At 40.0% G+C, this 17,138-nt stretch overlaps 1 protein-coding gene across 1 annotated transcript in view; it reads right to left on the bottom strand.

Moving 5' to 3' along the window:
- The window catches only part of cadps2 (Ca++-dependent secretion activator 2), a 602,458-nt gene that overhangs the window by 269,057 nt on the left and 316,263 nt on the right, over nucleotides 1-17,138 (bottom strand). The window contains exons 7-8 of the mRNA XM_048607831.1: nucleotides 14,467-14,578; nucleotides 4,127-4,266 (exon numbers count right to left, since the gene is read on the bottom strand). Coding sequence (XP_048463788.1) covers nucleotides 4,127-4,266; nucleotides 14,467-14,578 — 252 coding nt within the window. The remainder of the gene's footprint in view (nucleotides 1-4,126; nucleotides 4,267-14,466; nucleotides 14,579-17,138) is intronic.

Raw genomic sequence — 17,138 nt, 5'->3', positions numbered from 1 at the left:
TTGTGTCCTGATTTACAGCATCCGCAGTTCTTTCGGTTTTTATTCAGCAAATATCAAGGCCTTCAGCAGGTATGTAATCAGCTAATGGATGTAAGACTTAAGACATACACAGGCTTCCTCACCACAATCCTAAGAACTACTGCAATGCCTCACATGATGATCCCACAGTCAGCTGTAAGTTGGAGGAGAATGCAGAAAGAACATGTTAGAGTAAAATACACACAAAAATTAGGCACCATCTTCCTTCTACTTTTTGCATATATTGGATGAGGACAGCAGCAGCAGTACCAGAAAGGGTGGAACAGGAAATAAATATGATCATCAGAGGCCTTGTTTTCTCATTTCATTAATCTGACGTCTTAAGAAAATCTATCCCTTAACACCAAAGTTCATACTCTGTGACTTACGGGTCTATAGCTGCCAACGTGTATTAATTGGCTAAGGTAGAACCTGACCTTACACCAAAACTCATACTCTCAGCTCTGAGTCAGTTTGTAAGTTCAAGTCCCAACTCAAACAGACTAAAGTACACCATCCAGGTTCCTAGTAATAAAAGAGTGAAGCATTGCAGACTCTCAGGTAAGACATTAAAAATGAGGTCTTGTCGGATCTCTCAAGTGGATGTACAAAAACCTGTGGCACTATCCTGAAGAGGAGCTGGGAAGCTTCCCCTGGTATCCTGGCCAATGCTTTTCCCTTAAGCAACCTCAGAAGAAAAGAGAATGTGGTCATTGTCATGTTGTTACAACCCACACTACAGTGATAAAAAGACCTCGGCTGTAGTTTCATGTTGGAGTTTGTTAAACAGAAACCAGGTCTGTTTTAGGGTCAGAAACTTGTTTCCAACAGAAAACTGATTAAAGTTCTGATTTTCAAGGGGATGGGCCTTTAATTGAGATGAAGATGGGTTTCTGCTGACTTACAACCAGTAGAAATGGACATGGAAGTGGGTCAAATGATGAATGGGGCTTGTGTAGACACCCCAGGGCAACCACCAATAAGGCTAAAGGCTGTTCTGAGGGAGACATCTATGGTTTTTACTAAAGCCTTCCATTTCACCATCAGAAAGTGAGATGACACTGTAGGGATGCTCAAGATGAGAAGTTAAAGACCCCCGCTTCATCAATGCTGACCTGGATTTAATGTTGGGCGCTGTGAGTGAGAAGAGGGAGGTTTTCATCCCAGAGGTTTGTAGGAGGAGGCCAGCTCATTGTGCAGCTGTGGATCACCACCCCTCTGGACAGTTTCATCTCTGTTTACCTCCAATTTCTTCTCTTTTACCTCTTGCACCTGCTTCTCCTTGCAAGCGGGTTTGGCATCTGATAGTTTCTCATATTTTCAGAAGTCTGGTGACCTGTTCAATATTGGTCTCACTGAGCAGTTGGCATTTTTGCTTTCACTTCAGCTTCTGGCTGGGACTCCAATAGAGGGGTGAGTGATCATCTCTTTCACCTCTAGTATTCATCCTCATGCCTTTGCAGTTAAAGCCTAATGCAGTCAAAACTGTCAAGAGACATGGTAAACAACAGGAAAGCAAGCTTATACATAGAGGAAGCTCTTTTATGGTTGAAGTTAAGGTAGGATATTGAGTGTGGAGAAGACATTCCTGCAAAAGTATCTTACTAGGCAGTCATTGGTTTCAATTATTGTTGCTCCGCATTTGAGGCAATCCAGCAATGGCAGAAAAAGTCCAATGTGCCTGTCTCCACTGTCATTAAATGAGTATGCTATTCAGCTCTGGCAACGAGGGCATCACTTAACATACAATAGAGTACAGCCATTTTGGAGGTGCCAATAAAAGTTTACAGCTGATCTTTGGAAGGAACGTGAAGCAAAGAAGCTCAAGGTTATAGTGGCTTGAGCAGCACAACTGACATGGCTAAATGACCAGTGCTACAAGATGTGAGGTTTCAGTGATGAAGGCACAGATGTCTGTGAGACCAAGCAGCAAAATTAGGAAATACTTTTATGTTTAGAGAGTGGAAAGTGTGAAACTTTCTTCCACTCATGGTAGCTGGTGCATTTAAGATTGATAGATTTCTGATAACTGAAGATATTCAAGAGATCTGGATCAATGGCAGGAACACAGAGTTAGACCACAGAAAAACAAAGATCTCAAACAACAGAATAGGCTCAGTGGACTTAATAGCTATCCATGACCTTATGCTGCTTGTGGGCCCCACTGTGTGCCACTCAGGTGTTGTCTTTCCTACATTGCACAGTGACTACACTTTCAAATTACTTAAGTACCTGCCTAATCTGCAGTGATTTTCTACCAGCCTGATAAGTTTCTAACTGTAATATTATTTCTGCAAACTTCTAGTAAACTAATCAATAACACCATACAAATAAATGCACAGAAATATCACAAAGAAGGGAATCGAAAGGCTCTTAAAGAACCTTGTTCAAAGTCATGCAAGGCCAATTCTTCAAGGTTGAATGGAGAAGGTAACTGGAAAAGATCCTTGAATATTCTCCACAATACAAAGTAAGGGCAGGGACGAAATGAAACAGTGTAAAATAAGGCATACACTGAGGTAGCTGAACAGTTTTGAATGAAAAAGAAATTATGTTTCCTGCACTTGCATCAGAGGTGAAATTACATTCAGTAAGAAAAAGGATTAAGCCCTGGACCTCTTGGACTGTGTAGCTCATTCCACGCAAAAGTAGTGCATTGATTAATTTAGTCGCAGAAATGAATACAAAATGCACTCAGTAAACGCTTCTCATATTGTCTTCTGCCTTTCTCCTATCTTCAACAAACTTAAAAATGTTTATTCAGACTGTTCCATGCAGTGCCACCACCGCCCCTAGACAAAGCCGGAGGTCAACAGACTGAAGGCAAATGCAACAAAAAGACTCCACATCTGAGAGAGGGAAGGAGGAGAAATCAGGAACTTGAAAAAAGGGGTGGAAGGCTGAGAATCCAAGTGATGGGAGTGTGAGACTGTGAGCAGATGCAAAGAAAAGTTGGGGACTGGGAACCTGGTTCTGATTAGAATTGGTAAAGTACTCGGATTGGAGCAGGATCGCACTGCCCAGAATGAGATACAATACCACATCGAACAACGACGGGAATGTAAGACTCTTAATTCCAAAGAGAAACCTTGTTTAAAATTATAATGAGTAGACACAATAATAAGATTCCAAATCAATTGTCTTCTTTCCATGTTGGACTAAAATCCAGCACTATGCCTGCTCTTCATAACACCTTCATTAATGCCTACACTTAATAAATTTTGGCTCACACTGAGAAACATTCAACAACACATTGGTTCATTCAGAACTATATTTTTAAAATATTCACTAGCAATGACTACTTTAAAAACCGAAATTTATAACTACACGCTCCATAGTTGCTTCAATTCTAACCTGCAATCTTAAACTGGGCATACTGCTCACTCATGTCTATGGCACTTGTAGGCAATATTTGCTCTTTTTAAATTCCCACCATGTACCCCAGGCGAAACCACTGAGAGATTAACTGCTGGTATCAAGTACAATCTGATTGGGAACGAACAAGTGTCACATTGACATTTTTGGTTAGGATTTACTGGTGATAGTTCATGCACAGTTACTTTGTGTAATCAGACTGCTCCTATGATTTTCTTAGCACAACCAGGAAAGACTCCCATCCAAAAAGTCACTCCTTTTTCTTGGATGAGAACTTTTGAATGTTCTTTTAGTCCACACATATCTGTGTTATTAATGAAATAAAAATTTCTCTCTGTAATTTCGATAGATGATTCTACAATCCTCCCCATTGCAATGGTAAGCACAATTACAGTAAGCATGGTCAGAGTTGGGAAACTGTAAATTGGTTGCAATTTTTTCACAAATAAATGTAATAAATTTATCAGCCTAGGGGAGGATGAGGGGTCTGGGCTGTTCTCTCACTTGGTTTTAGTCATGGCGTTGTGTGTTAGAGACTTAGATTTCACAGTAGCCTGCAGACCACCTGGAGGACTCTCAAGGATCAATGATCTGTGGACGACACTTTGAAATCCACTGCCCTGAGCTGCAAAAAGGAAGTGCTGACTTTGACAGCTATTGACTGGATGCCGATCATAACATATACAGCTTTAATCGCAACTTGTCAGAAGTACTCTCAATGTTCCAGACTTACCCACAGTGCTTCATGTTTGGAGGTTTATCCATCCTCACAGCTAGTCTTATTTTTAAATCTGAATCTTGGCTATTTTTGGGAATGACCATCTTGTGCCATTCTGGTGTCTTCGGACTATTTGGAGTTGGATAGAGAATTACCTGAAAGACAAAGCATACAGAATCAGGCGTCCAATCAGTGGAGAGAGAGAGAAACAGGCAAGTTTCCTTTGCAGACATGAAGCTGCTCTGCTTCATTGTTCCTGGCCACCCTGTGAACAGAAAGCCGCCTGCAGATGGAGATTTCTATCAGCAGCAGTTAATATATCTGATGGCTGTTTGTGTGCTGTTTTTGGACATGGACAATAATTGCCAAGTTAACACTCCAGATTTGTCTCGCACTCCTCCTCCGCAAAGAGATATCTTAGAAGAAGAAGCAAGCTCAGTTAAATGGAAAGGTGTTTGGAAGGCTATTAAAAGATGGGCAGTGTTGAGGCAAAGTTGACAAGGAAGAGGCTGTTACTGGCCGAAGGACCAGCAATCAATGAATCAGTAGAAAATAGTGTTAGTGCTATAAAAATGAGCATATCACAGAAGCCTGCTGTGCTGATGTCATTTGTTCCACTGTGCCTGTGCTGGCTCTCCAAATGTGCAATTCACTTGGTGCCATTTACCTGCTTTCTCCCCTTAACCCAGCACATTCACCGTTATTCAGGTAACAGTCTAACTTCCTCTTGAATGCTTCAACTGAGACAACATCCACACACTCGCAGGATGTTATTCCAGACCCTAATTACTTGCGGCAGGATTTTTTTTCTCATGTCACTTCTGCTTCTTTAAATGTGTACCTTCCTTCTCAATTCTTTCACAAGTGGGATCAATTTGTCCCAATCTGGAACCCTCATGATTTTGAATACCTCTATCAAATCTCCTCGGAGCTATCTTTTCTTAAATTCAGGCCAAACCAATTTTAATTAAAGTTCAGCAAAACTTCTGAAACAAAAGCTGAGCAATGCAGATGCTGCAAATCTGAAATGGCAAGGGAAGTGCTGGAAATACTCAGCAGGCCTGGTGGCATCACTACAGGCAGAAATAGAATTAACATTCTGAGTTCAACATGCCTTCTTTAGAACTGAAGAAATTGGTTTTACACTGTTGCAAAAGGTAAGAAGGAGCAAGTGGAACAGAATGGGGACAGATGATGGACAAGTTCTTAGGAAGGGTCACTGGACACTGATTTCCCTCCACAGATGCTGCCAGACCTGCTGAGCTTTTCCAGCAATTTCTGTTTTTGTTTGTGATGGACAAGAGTTGATGGCCTGATATTGCTGAACTCATTGCTAAGACAGAGATAGTGTTGGAGATCAAATAACCAACACAACTTCCTTGCTCTTGTGCCCTATCCCTTATTAATGAAGCCTAAGATTTCTGATCGCAACAAGAGGTCAGATTTCTGGATGAATTGTTGATGATGCAATAAGATTTAGATGCAGCATTAACATACAGGAGGAGCAGAATGGAGACAGCACCAGTCAGCATCACAGTGACAGCATCCAAAGAGAATAAATTTGCAAAAATGTGTCACTGATTGTGTAATAGCTCAGCATCATCACAAATGGGCTCCAAAATCCAAAAAAAATAAGTTCACACAGGTCAAGGTTGTTTTATGTTGTTACATTCTGGTTAACTGGACTTTCTCTGGTTCAAACCTTATTATGCAATAGCTTTCAGGAAATAAATGTCTTTCCAAATCAATATGAGGGGTGGCACACAAAAATGCTTCAACAGAAACAACATCCAAACTCTCTCAGGAAATGCATTCCAGATCCTAATTACTATTTGCAGGATTTTTCTTTTTGCTCATGTCACTTCTGCTTCTTTAAATCTGTGTTGTCTCATTGTCAATCATTTCACAAGTAGGATCATAAGCTGCTCTTCTTCCAGTATCCTAAGCAGTCAACCAGAAGTCAAACCCAAGCGTAAAAAACCATTCCCAAGAAAGACTTGTTGTTATTTAAAATGCCAGATAGAAGGCGATCCGATACCATAATGGACATAGTTGTGCTGAAAGTTGGATTGTCCAAGAGAGTCCAAAAGTAGGAAATGTATTCTAAACCTTTACAATACAATGGCTAGGCCTCAGAGGGCTATTAGGCATAACATTACTCCACTATTAATGTAGAGACACAGGTAATGTTCTGGGACGCCAGGTCCAAATCCCACCATGGCAAATGATGGAATTTGAATTCACTAAAAATCTCAGGTTAAGCGTCTAAAAATGATTGTACAAAAGTTGCTGATTTTCTGGAAGAACCCATCTGGTTCACTAATGTCTTTTAATGAGGGAAATCTACCATCCTTGCCCAGTCTAGCCTACATGTGACTCCAGAACACAGTAATGTGGTTGACTATCAACTGCCCTCAGGGAAATTAGGGACGGGCAGTAAGAAGTGGCTGGGCGAGCGATGTCCAAGTCCTGTGAACAAATAAAAAAAATCAGGGACTTGTATATCTCCAGTAATACTCACCCCTTACATTGCACACCCACTGTGTCCATACTAACGGACATCATGTTCCCAGAGACTGCTGACTCAGCAATGACCTGCCATGAAGGTTTGAGCTCCCTCAGGCACTGTTACTACTAGATGTTGAAGATACTGATCCTATGCCTGTAGATCCTCTGTTGGGGGTCTTGCCTCCTTTGAGTTGTGTTTCCATCTCTCTTTATTCTGCCCTTTGGAAGTCCACTCAAGGGCAACTGGGTAAGCTGCTTTTACATGTAATGAAGCCTGAAGCATGGGAGGTCAGATCAAGGTGAGGAAAGTCACCTTACTGCAATTACTTTAATAAGTTGGAAAGCACCTGTGAATCATGAGTTCTGGCTCGTTGTTCAAATTTTCTGAGCAGAAATCTTTCACACTGACAGCCCAGAAGCTGTGCACACTTCAGAATAATTGACCCCCACTGTGTTCTGTCCTTACTGATCCTTTAAACTTCATGCACCTTGGGAAATCAGTTCATTATCTGTTAAAACTAGAATCCTGGGTCAAATTCATAACTAGTTGCCCACTTCCACATTCAAATTACTTATCAGATCCTCACTTACAGATGCATCCCAGTTGACCCTAGAAGTGCGTGGGGTCATGTTGTATATTTGGCGCTCAAGCATTCAAACCCCTCAGGCCTTGACAGCCAAAATCTACCCATTGTGTTCAATTCTGGACAACACCTTTTGGGAAGCAAGTCAAGGTCTTGGAGAGAACAAAGAAACTGTTTTGGAATTATCCATGGGTGAAAGACTTCAGTTTCATAGAGACAGTGGAGAAGCTTTGGCTGTTTTCCTGAAAGCACAGAAAGTTAACAGGGTACGAATAGAATTATTTAAAATCATAGAGAATTTTGATCTTTATCTCTTATTTACTCTGTTTCCAATGGTAGAAGGATCAGTAACCAGTGGAGAAAAATTTCAGGTGATTAGTAAAAGAACCAGAGGGTAGTACACTTTTTCTTCAATAAAGTGAGTTATTGTGATCGAGCAAGCACTGCTTGAAAACACGATAGAAGCAAATTCAGAGCTGGGATGTATGATTCATTGGACCACTCTACCAAGGAGCTGGCACAGATAAAATGGGCAGATGCTCTTGTTCTGTGATCTATCATTCTATCAATGATTTTGTTTTGGTAATGAGGTTCGTTCCAAGACTACTACTCCACTGTAGAATTTACATATTATAATTCATATACTGACTGTATCAATTTTGGAAAAGTTGTGAAATAAATAGATACATAGGACATTATTTTCAATTGTAGCACATCAGGAAAGACAGAAATTAGAGGGGTGCAACACAGCATTATGACGCACTTTCTTGAGATGATATGTCATAAGTCATCTCCAATCAATGCAGCTTCACTACACAATGGAAGAATACGCACACAATCAATAGTTAAAAATATGCTGTAAACAAACAAAACACCAGCTGGATATGTCACACTGTGACCAACTGAATAAGTCACTGGTGTCTCAATTCATCTATATCATGTCTGTATGTGCTCTACTGTGGTGAATAAACTCACTGACTTCATCAAATGGATAACAGATGTGTTTTTAATGTGGACTCATTTATTTTCTGACAAACGGGCATTTTTATGTTATCTGCTAACAAGCTCTCCTCCAGAGACACTTCAGACTAGGTTAACAGCACGACAGAGATCCACACATGACAGTTAAGATTTGTGGGTGTACAACTGAGTAGACATCTTGAATCTAAATACTTGTCTTTACTCTCTATAGAGAAAATAGTTAGAAATGTATCTATTATGGTAATATTACTGACAACCTCATCATAGCAGGCAACAATTACCTCAGAGGACTTTTACAGCATAATTATATTTCATTATCCTGTTGTGAAAAATGAATAAGAGATAACAGCCTAAATTCGTGTTATTGAAATCCATTTTTAGAAATTAGACACACTGTCTTTACTAGATTGGGAATTTTCCAAGAATGGCAATTGTGCATTGATTTTCAAATTCATTAACAAGTAACATCTGAGCCCAAATTGGCAAGAGGTGTGGATCTTGAGCTCAATAATGTCACCATAGAATACATCTGAAACCAGGAAGTTTCATTGTTCATGATCTTCTTGAAAGTGTATAAGTTGCACGAGTTAGAAGACACTCCCTTTTCTATGTTAAAGAGCTGGCAAATTGTTCTACTTGATATCACTAATTAAGTAAATTGTTGAACATCTTTGTAAAAAGTGAATTAATTCAACCTATTGTGTTCCTCTATTCATTTTATGTAACTCAGTCTTTTATTGATATGAATAAGGAATAGTCTGGGCAGCAATTCAGGGATTCCAGCATATGTGTATGAACTGTCATGCTCAGCAGTTTGAGTAACAAGTTGAGGCAAACTATATATACCGTTAGAATGGACCAGCAATTTTTATTTGATGGCCAATATTTGCTAATTGACCATTAGGAGCACAATTACACACTAATAGTAGGGTCCCTGGCAATAGCTACACTGCAGGACAATGATTACATCAAGAAAAAAATGGGGGCTTGTAAGAAAGTAACCATAATTATCATAGGTGATTTTATTCTTCATATAGATTGGACATATCAAATTGGCAAAGGTAAACTGTATGATGAGTTCTTACAGTATGTTAAAAGGTAAGTTGATAGAGATGCAGCAGGAGTCATTTAAGGAGCTACATTCCATTGAATTTAAAAAAAAATTCTCTGAGAATGGTCTTCTATCCATGACTAACTGGGGAAGTTAAGGGTGGTATCAATATGTAAGAAAAGATGTACATTGCTACTAACATTAATCATTTGATGGTACAGAACGTGAATTTGCTGAAAAAAAAACACATTCTACTGAAGCTTTTCATCTTACATTCATCAAGACAATTTGCAAGAGTTCAACATTTATGAGGCTGCCTGACAGGAGAGTGTTGATTGGTTGACAAGTGGATTCTGATTGGATATGGCATCACCACGGAGAACGTAACCATTAATAGCCAGGTATAGTTTTCATTTTAAACCAGCCAGGCTCTCCTGAGAAATGACCCAGCGAATGGCTGTCACCCATTTTGTTCAGTACACGTACATATTATTGCTATTTGCAAAGAACATGATCTTGTTTATCAATATACGTAGCTTCCAGTACTTGCAAATGTGCTATCCTGACAGCCCAACTGACAATCCTAAATACGTTGTCAGTGCCATTCCTCGCACGTTCAGGATCATCCAGCAAACGACGTCTAATTGTCAAATTGGGCCTATACTGGTTAGAACTTACTTAAACCTAAAAGATTCTGAAAGGATTTAACATGGTACATGCTGAAAGGAACAAGTTACAGTTTAAAAATAAGGGATCCCCTATTTAAGATGGAAATTCTTCTCTTAGATGGTCATTTACCTCTTGAATTATCTTCCAAAACAGCAGTTTAATTGTCAGGGGTTAAGGGGGACAAGTAAGAAAGTTGAGTTAAGACCTTAATCAGTTTAGCCATGATCCTATTGAATCACAGAAAAGGTTCATTTAGCTGAATTGCCCACTTTCTGCTCTTATTTCTTATGACTTTAGCATTTGTATGGGTGTTTTCAGCAGGAGTGTGTTGATAATAATGTGATTTGAAAGGTAATTTCTGACTCATACTGTGTACATAAATGACAGTTAAATAAGCCAAAATCTGCTTTCAAAACAGCGGTGAAGCTAATGGCATCAGCATAATTTATTAATACACGGTTCAGCAACAGAGGGCTGGTTAACAGCTATTCTCTAAAGATTATTGAACAAGTTGTCTTGCTCCACACTAAAGTCATCTCACTATCTGACTCACCATCAAGATACATTGAAAGAGGTGAAGGTACTGTCTATGTGACAAATGAAATGAAACTCACTACAGGAAGTGATATCCTGTAATTTCAAGTCTAAGCACTTTCTTAAGAAATTATGATAATTGCTGCTAATCAAGCTTTTAAAAGTAGCTATTGTGAGTGTGAAATTTCATGCCTTCAGGTTTGGATTTTGAAGATTTAAAAATGCACAGTTGTTTTCTTTTACTTTTCCTTTTGGCCTCGTTTCACTTTCCCTTGCTCTAATGTATCAGTTTTTGTTCCTGATTTAACCAGAGGTCACCAATTCTAATTTACACTTTGCTCTCAGTCCGTGCACGATTTATTTCACAACCCTTTGGTGGCCAGTGGGGCAGAGTTGTACCTGTTTGTGCAATCAGCTCAGGTTTCTGATGCCTGGTTTCCTACTTTGCCACACTGCCTGTTCATACTTGAACAACTTGCCACATAAAAAGCAAACCACCTACAAGTACAAGGGCACTTCGAATTAGTAGCTAACACTGTTAGGAGCTCCCGTCACGGGAAAATCTGGCTCATCATTTCTGAAAGGGTTTCAGAATTTCTTTAGTGTGTTATAAATTGGTAACACTTTGCAGTCACAAATACTACTGTCTACGATAGGATGTCACCAGAGCATGAATGAATTGCAGCCACTGCCAGTATCAACACCTTTCAGTGAGAAGAGAAGGAAAAGGGGGAAACTTAGTGGGGAGAAAGAAACAGTGACATATTAAGAAGATCACAGACAGGTTGGAGATAAATTCCATATGGTTTTTCCTCAAGTAAACAACTACTTTATGTACCCAGACTGCAGCATTCACATTCAGTGGATCTCTTCAGGCCTACCTGATAAGGTTCACCCTAGTTATCACTGTCGCCTTCCAGAACTAAATTGTCCAACACACTGCTGACAGGGCAATAATAAAACTATTCCACACGTGCAGGTGGCATCTCTGAGAGGTCTCAAGGTTCAAGGCAAGGCCATGAAGAGTAGGTGGAGCAAGCCAGCCAAGTGGGACAGTCTGTGCGCTGGAAGGACGGGAAGTGCATGCTGCTACTTTCGCAAAGCCCTGAACTTCTCCTCAGCAATATTTATCTCCAAACCACATGGAGCCCAGTGAGAATTAGCATGTACCTGTGGTGAGTAAACTGCATAACAGACGCTGCACAATATGTGAAGCAGAGCGAGGACACAAGGGAAAGTGAGGCGCAAGGGAGAGAGTGTAAATATCACCACAAGACTTGGTATAACCACATAAATCAGTCTTCTCGTTTGAAGCTTCATCATTAAAATGCACTTTTTAAATTGTTTATTGCATTAGCCCCATCAGCATAACATCCAGTTCCTCTTTTTCCCTCGTATACTCACCTAGCATTTATGCCATTTGCCTCAACTACTCTGTGTGATAGTGAGTTAAACTTCCAATCACTCTGAGTCAAGGAATTTCATTCACCGTATCCCAAAATTTCAAATGCTGGAGTTCTGAATAGGTTCACAAGCAAACAATCACCTGCAACTTCTCAGCCCAAGTTTAGACTTTGTGAATTGTGAACATCTACTATTTTAGAATTACAGCTTCCTACAACGTGTAGCTAGTCAATAATCGACTGACATTTAGTTGAGTTAATATATCTACTGATAAGTTTAAGTTTAGTTTCTATGTTCAGTGTGCTGCAGTAAAAGTCACCATTGCCCTTGAGGACCGTAGGGCTGCCCTCTCATTAGACCTGAGGGTCACCACTCCTCAGACGAGGGGTAATTTTGAAAAGGATAGTCCTCCCTGGTAACCTCAGCCAGGTGGGAATTGAACGTATGCTGTTGGTGTCACTCTGCATTGCAATTCAGCCATCCAGCCAATAGATCTGGTTGGAGAGCACTTATTTAACTTACTTACCAGGCAATACCTGATAAGAGAGTGAATGTGACTCCAGCAAATGCAGCTCAAATTTAGACAAGCCTAGCGCTAGGACTATCAGTTACAACTTCAGGCTTCTTGGGAAGAATATTCAAATCATACTCACAGCTATTATATTCACTGAATTATTTTGATTTCTGAAGTTTATAATCATAGAAAATAAAGTTGTTTCCTGTTGTTTAAATACCATTGACACTTGGACAACATACTAAGACAATGAACTGTCTTACACACAGGATATGGAAATGGGATTTATGTGATGGACAATATAACCCGTGAGTTATGTGAGCAACATGACTTTGAAAAGTTTGTGAGGAGGAGTTGATAAAATCTTTAATTTCTGTGAGGTCTAAGCAGAGGCTTCAATAAGACTGGAACGGAGCCAGAAATTAAGCTTAAAGGAACACTGTTTCCAGGATTTGCTGCTCTGGTTGGAGTGGTCTAGTCTATCAATGAAGACAACGGGCAAGGAGGGGCCTTTAATGGAGTGACCAAGAGTTGTGTTCACCCCTTGTGAAGTTATACAGAAACTCAGTGATGCACACACCAAGGTTATGTTACCATATTAGGTTATATTTTCCTCCTTCTTTCTATATCATTTGTAATTGTTTTACTATCGTTACATTCAATAAATTACTCTATCCCCATCTATCATTTACTCCCTATCCCCTCCCCCTCCCTATCTTCTGCATAAACCAACATTTTCCTAGCTGCTGTACTATCAGTTCTGAGGGAGGGTCACCAGACCCAAAATGTTAACTTTGATTTCTCTTCACAGATGCTGCCAGACCTGCTGAGCTTTTCCAGCAACTTCCGTTTTTGTCACTCCCACGGTACACTGGCTCCATCAGAATTCTGCTGCCAAATGATTACATGCCTCATTAGAAGGACCCAATGTAGCAATGCAAATAATGCAGTGGCTGCAATTTGTGATGAGTTCTCTGGCCTTAGAGACAGCAGATCATTATTCCACACTGCTCCACTTATTTTTGGTGGAGCAGAACCTGTAGAGTTTCCAGGCCTCAATCTTCTGTGAGCTTCAGCTAAGAATGCAAATACATAGATATCTGAATAATGTCTCTCATTTTAATAACTTTTCCCGACATTTCTCTTTTGCTTCTGTATAGCTTCTCTCCTCTGCTGCAACATTTCACATTTGGTCTCACTCTCCTGCTTCACTTTTTCGCAGCATCCTCATTTCATTTCTTACAGCGTCACGCAGCATAGAGACAGACCCTTCGGTCTAACCAGTCCATGCCGACCTTAATCCCAAACTAAACCAGTCCAACCTGCCTACGTTTGGCCCATGTTCCTCCAAACATTTCTTATTCTTGTACTTATCTAAATATCTTTTAAACACTGTAACTGTACCCACATCAAGCACTTCCTCTGGAAGTTCATTCCATACAAGAATCACGCTGTGTTAAAAAAATTGCCCCTCATGTCTTCTTTAAATCTTTTTCCTCTCACCTTAAAACTATGTCCCCCTAGTCTTGAAATACCCCACCCTAGGGAAAAGACACCTGCCAGTCATCTTATCTATACCCTGATGACTTTATAAATCTATATAAGGTCACCCTTCAACCTCCTACCTTCCAATGAAAAGAAGTCCCAAACTATCCAGCCTCTCCTTATAACTCAAGCCCTCCATTCTCTGCAACATCCTGGTAAATATCTTCTGAACACTCTCCAGCTTAGTAATATAATAAAATCCTTCCTATAGCAGGGTTTGAGCATTTTCCCAATGACAGACATGAGGCAAACGAGCCTGTAGTTCCTGGGTCTCTGTCTCCTGCCTTTCTTCAACATTGTGCTAGAAAGGTTAGACAAGTACAGTGGAACAAATGAACCACATCATCAATGGTAGACTACAGATGCTAATGATTCTCAGATACTTACACTAAACAGGAGTTCTGATTGACAGAAGCACGAAATGGTGAAGAGATTTTGTAGTCTTCAGTTAGAAAACAAAGGTGACCTTTATCTCGTGTGGCCATCATGAAGTCAATGTTCACATGAAAGCACTAAGAGTTTCCAATACGGAAATGTAACTCCTGAATGCAAAGGTGAGTCTTACCTTCCCCAATTCTTTATCTTCCAGGGCAAGAACTCCCGTGCTCTCTGTGAAGAATTTGATCTTGACAATTGGTCGAGGATGTGTGGTGGTAAAATCTCCCTGAGTGCCCCACCTGCAACCGATAGAAAGCAAGGAGTGATCTTCTACCTTTATTTATGGACAGTTAATAGCGCCAAATTTAGCATGGTCATAAATGTTTACATTGACTTTTTTTAATCACACAGACATGAAGAATATTTTGTCACTATTGTTTAGACCCATGTAGTTGGACAACTTGTGCTGTTATTGCAGGGGTATTGTCATGAAATGTTAGTGCTTCAGTTATGCCAGAAGAGTTACACGTGCCCAAAGCTTTATGTTCACAATCTCACACCAAGAGCATTGATCCAACCTTTCAGAGGAGATTGCCAAATTCCTAAAATTGTCTGAAGACTGTGGCAAACATTGTGTACTGAATACAGAGGTAAAGTCCCAATTAGTTTTAAAAATAAAAGGAATCATTAACCAGTGAGGAGAACAATTTTTGGTGGTGATACATTGTACCATGGGAAAGCAGTGCACAAGGAAAAAAAAATCACCAATAAGGCTTCCTCAAATCACACTTTAGCTTTCGCGCCTTTGTTATTGTTAGTGTGGTGTTCTTCCTTTTCAATGCTAGGATGGGGAGAGAGATAAGCAGTTTCGCAATTACACCTGACACGGACACAATTCTTCTTCTAAATGTATGCTTACATGTGGGGTTTAGCATTAAATTTGACAAGATGTTCAGCAATAAACTTTGAACACAAAGACATTAGTTAATGGCTGTTTGTGCACAGTGTGTGTTTTGGAATAAAGATGCTTATTGAAATCCACAGGTCGCAATGTTACATGTTGTTCTCAGATCTCTTCATGGTCTTGTTACTACCCATTTCAATAACTTTTGCGAGAGTCATACAGCATGGAAACAGATCCTTCCATCCAACCGGTCCATGCCGACCACATTCCCAAACTAAACTAGTCCCAACTGCCTGCGCTTGGCCTTTGTCCCTCAGTATCTATTCAGTTCCTCGAAAGATCATGGCTGATCTGATTCTGGCCTTGACTGCGCTTTCCATCCTGCCTTCCATAACTTTCAAAGTTCCATAACTCCTTTGTTAATCAAAAACCTGTTTAACTCAAACTTGAATATATTCAGCAAACCAACCTCCAAACGTTTCTTATTCATGTACTTATCTGAATGTCTTGCAAATGCTGTAATTGTATCCACATCCACCACTTCCTCTGGAAGTTCATTCCTCACATGAGCCACTCTGTGTAAAAAAATTGCCACTCATGTCTGTTTAAAATCTTTCTCCTCTCACCTTAAAAATATGCCTCTTAGTCTTGAAATCCCCCAACCTAGGGAAAAGACACCTGCCATTCACCTTATCTGGACCCCTCATAATTTTATAATCTCTATAAGGTCACCCCTCAACCTCCTATGCTCCAGTGAAAAAAGTCCCAGTCTACCTAGCCTCTCCTCAAACTCAAGTCCTCCATACCTGGCAACATGCTTGTAAATCTCTTTGGAACTATCTCCAGCGTAATAATATCCTTCCTATAACAGGGCGACCAAATCTGAACACAGTACTCCAGAAGTAGCCTCACCAACGTCCTGTACAACCGCAACACAACTTCCCAACTCGTTTACTCAAAGGTCTGTACAATGAAGGCAAGCGCACTAAACACCTTCTTAACCACCTCATCTATATGTGATGTAAACTTCAAAGAATTATGTACCTGTACCCCTAGGTCTCTATGATTTGCACCACTATCCAATGCCCTATTATTATTAACCCTATTACTCTCAGAAATTTCCACACACCTCCAATACTGGCCTCTTGCACATCCCCAATCTCTGTTGTTTCAAATTCTTCAGCTATTTTGGCTAAACGCTCAGGAGTTCCTTCATGCCCTCTCCTTACTCCTACTTTGCATTCCTTCTGTAAAATGTTCACTAAAACGCACCTCACTTCAACCAAGCTTTTGGTCACCTGTTCCAATGTCTTCTTCATATAGCTTGAAATCAAATTATTTTGTAATTCTCCTAAGCACCTTGGAATATCTTACTGCATTACAGCTGTTATTGTAGCTGTGACATTAAGAGATTATCTGTCCCTCACGTCAGCCGAGCTACATGCAGCATTTAATTTATCACACTGTCATCCAGCCTCCAAAGATTCTGCGCAAAATTTAATAAATTCGCTTCATTTCAAATGGTCACAAAAGATTTAATGAAGCTATTTAATTTCATCCAAAATGAAATGCATCTTTTTAAATATAAATAATTTGAAAGCACCAAGGATTTAGTAATAGAACATACAAGAGGCAGTTATTAATGGCTAATTTCTAGGTCCCCGATTCCAGATTATTCATGTGAAATGTGCACCCTCATTAAATTAATTATCTGAAGAAAGATACAGGATCCTCAGTTGACACAATTCAACACAACACAATGAAGCACATTTCAGCGTACTTGCAAAATCTTCTCGTCTGCTGTTATTAGACTTCTGAATGGACCTCTCAAATTTTAAACTTAAATGTTGATCTCGGTCTTTATGCACCTTCTCTGCAGCCGTAACATTGTATTCCTCACTGTGTTCTATTACCCTAATGCACTTTGTATGGTATGATCTGCCTGTACTGCACAT

The sequence above is a fragment of the Rhincodon typus genome, chromosome 18 (assembly GCF_021869965.1).
Source record: "Rhincodon typus isolate 14 chromosome 18, sRhiTyp1.1, whole genome shotgun sequence".
In the NCBI taxonomy this organism is placed as follows: Eukaryota; Metazoa; Chordata; class Chondrichthyes; order Orectolobiformes; family Rhincodontidae; genus Rhincodon; species Rhincodon typus.
This window is presented reverse-complemented; position numbering and strand designations above follow the sequence as displayed.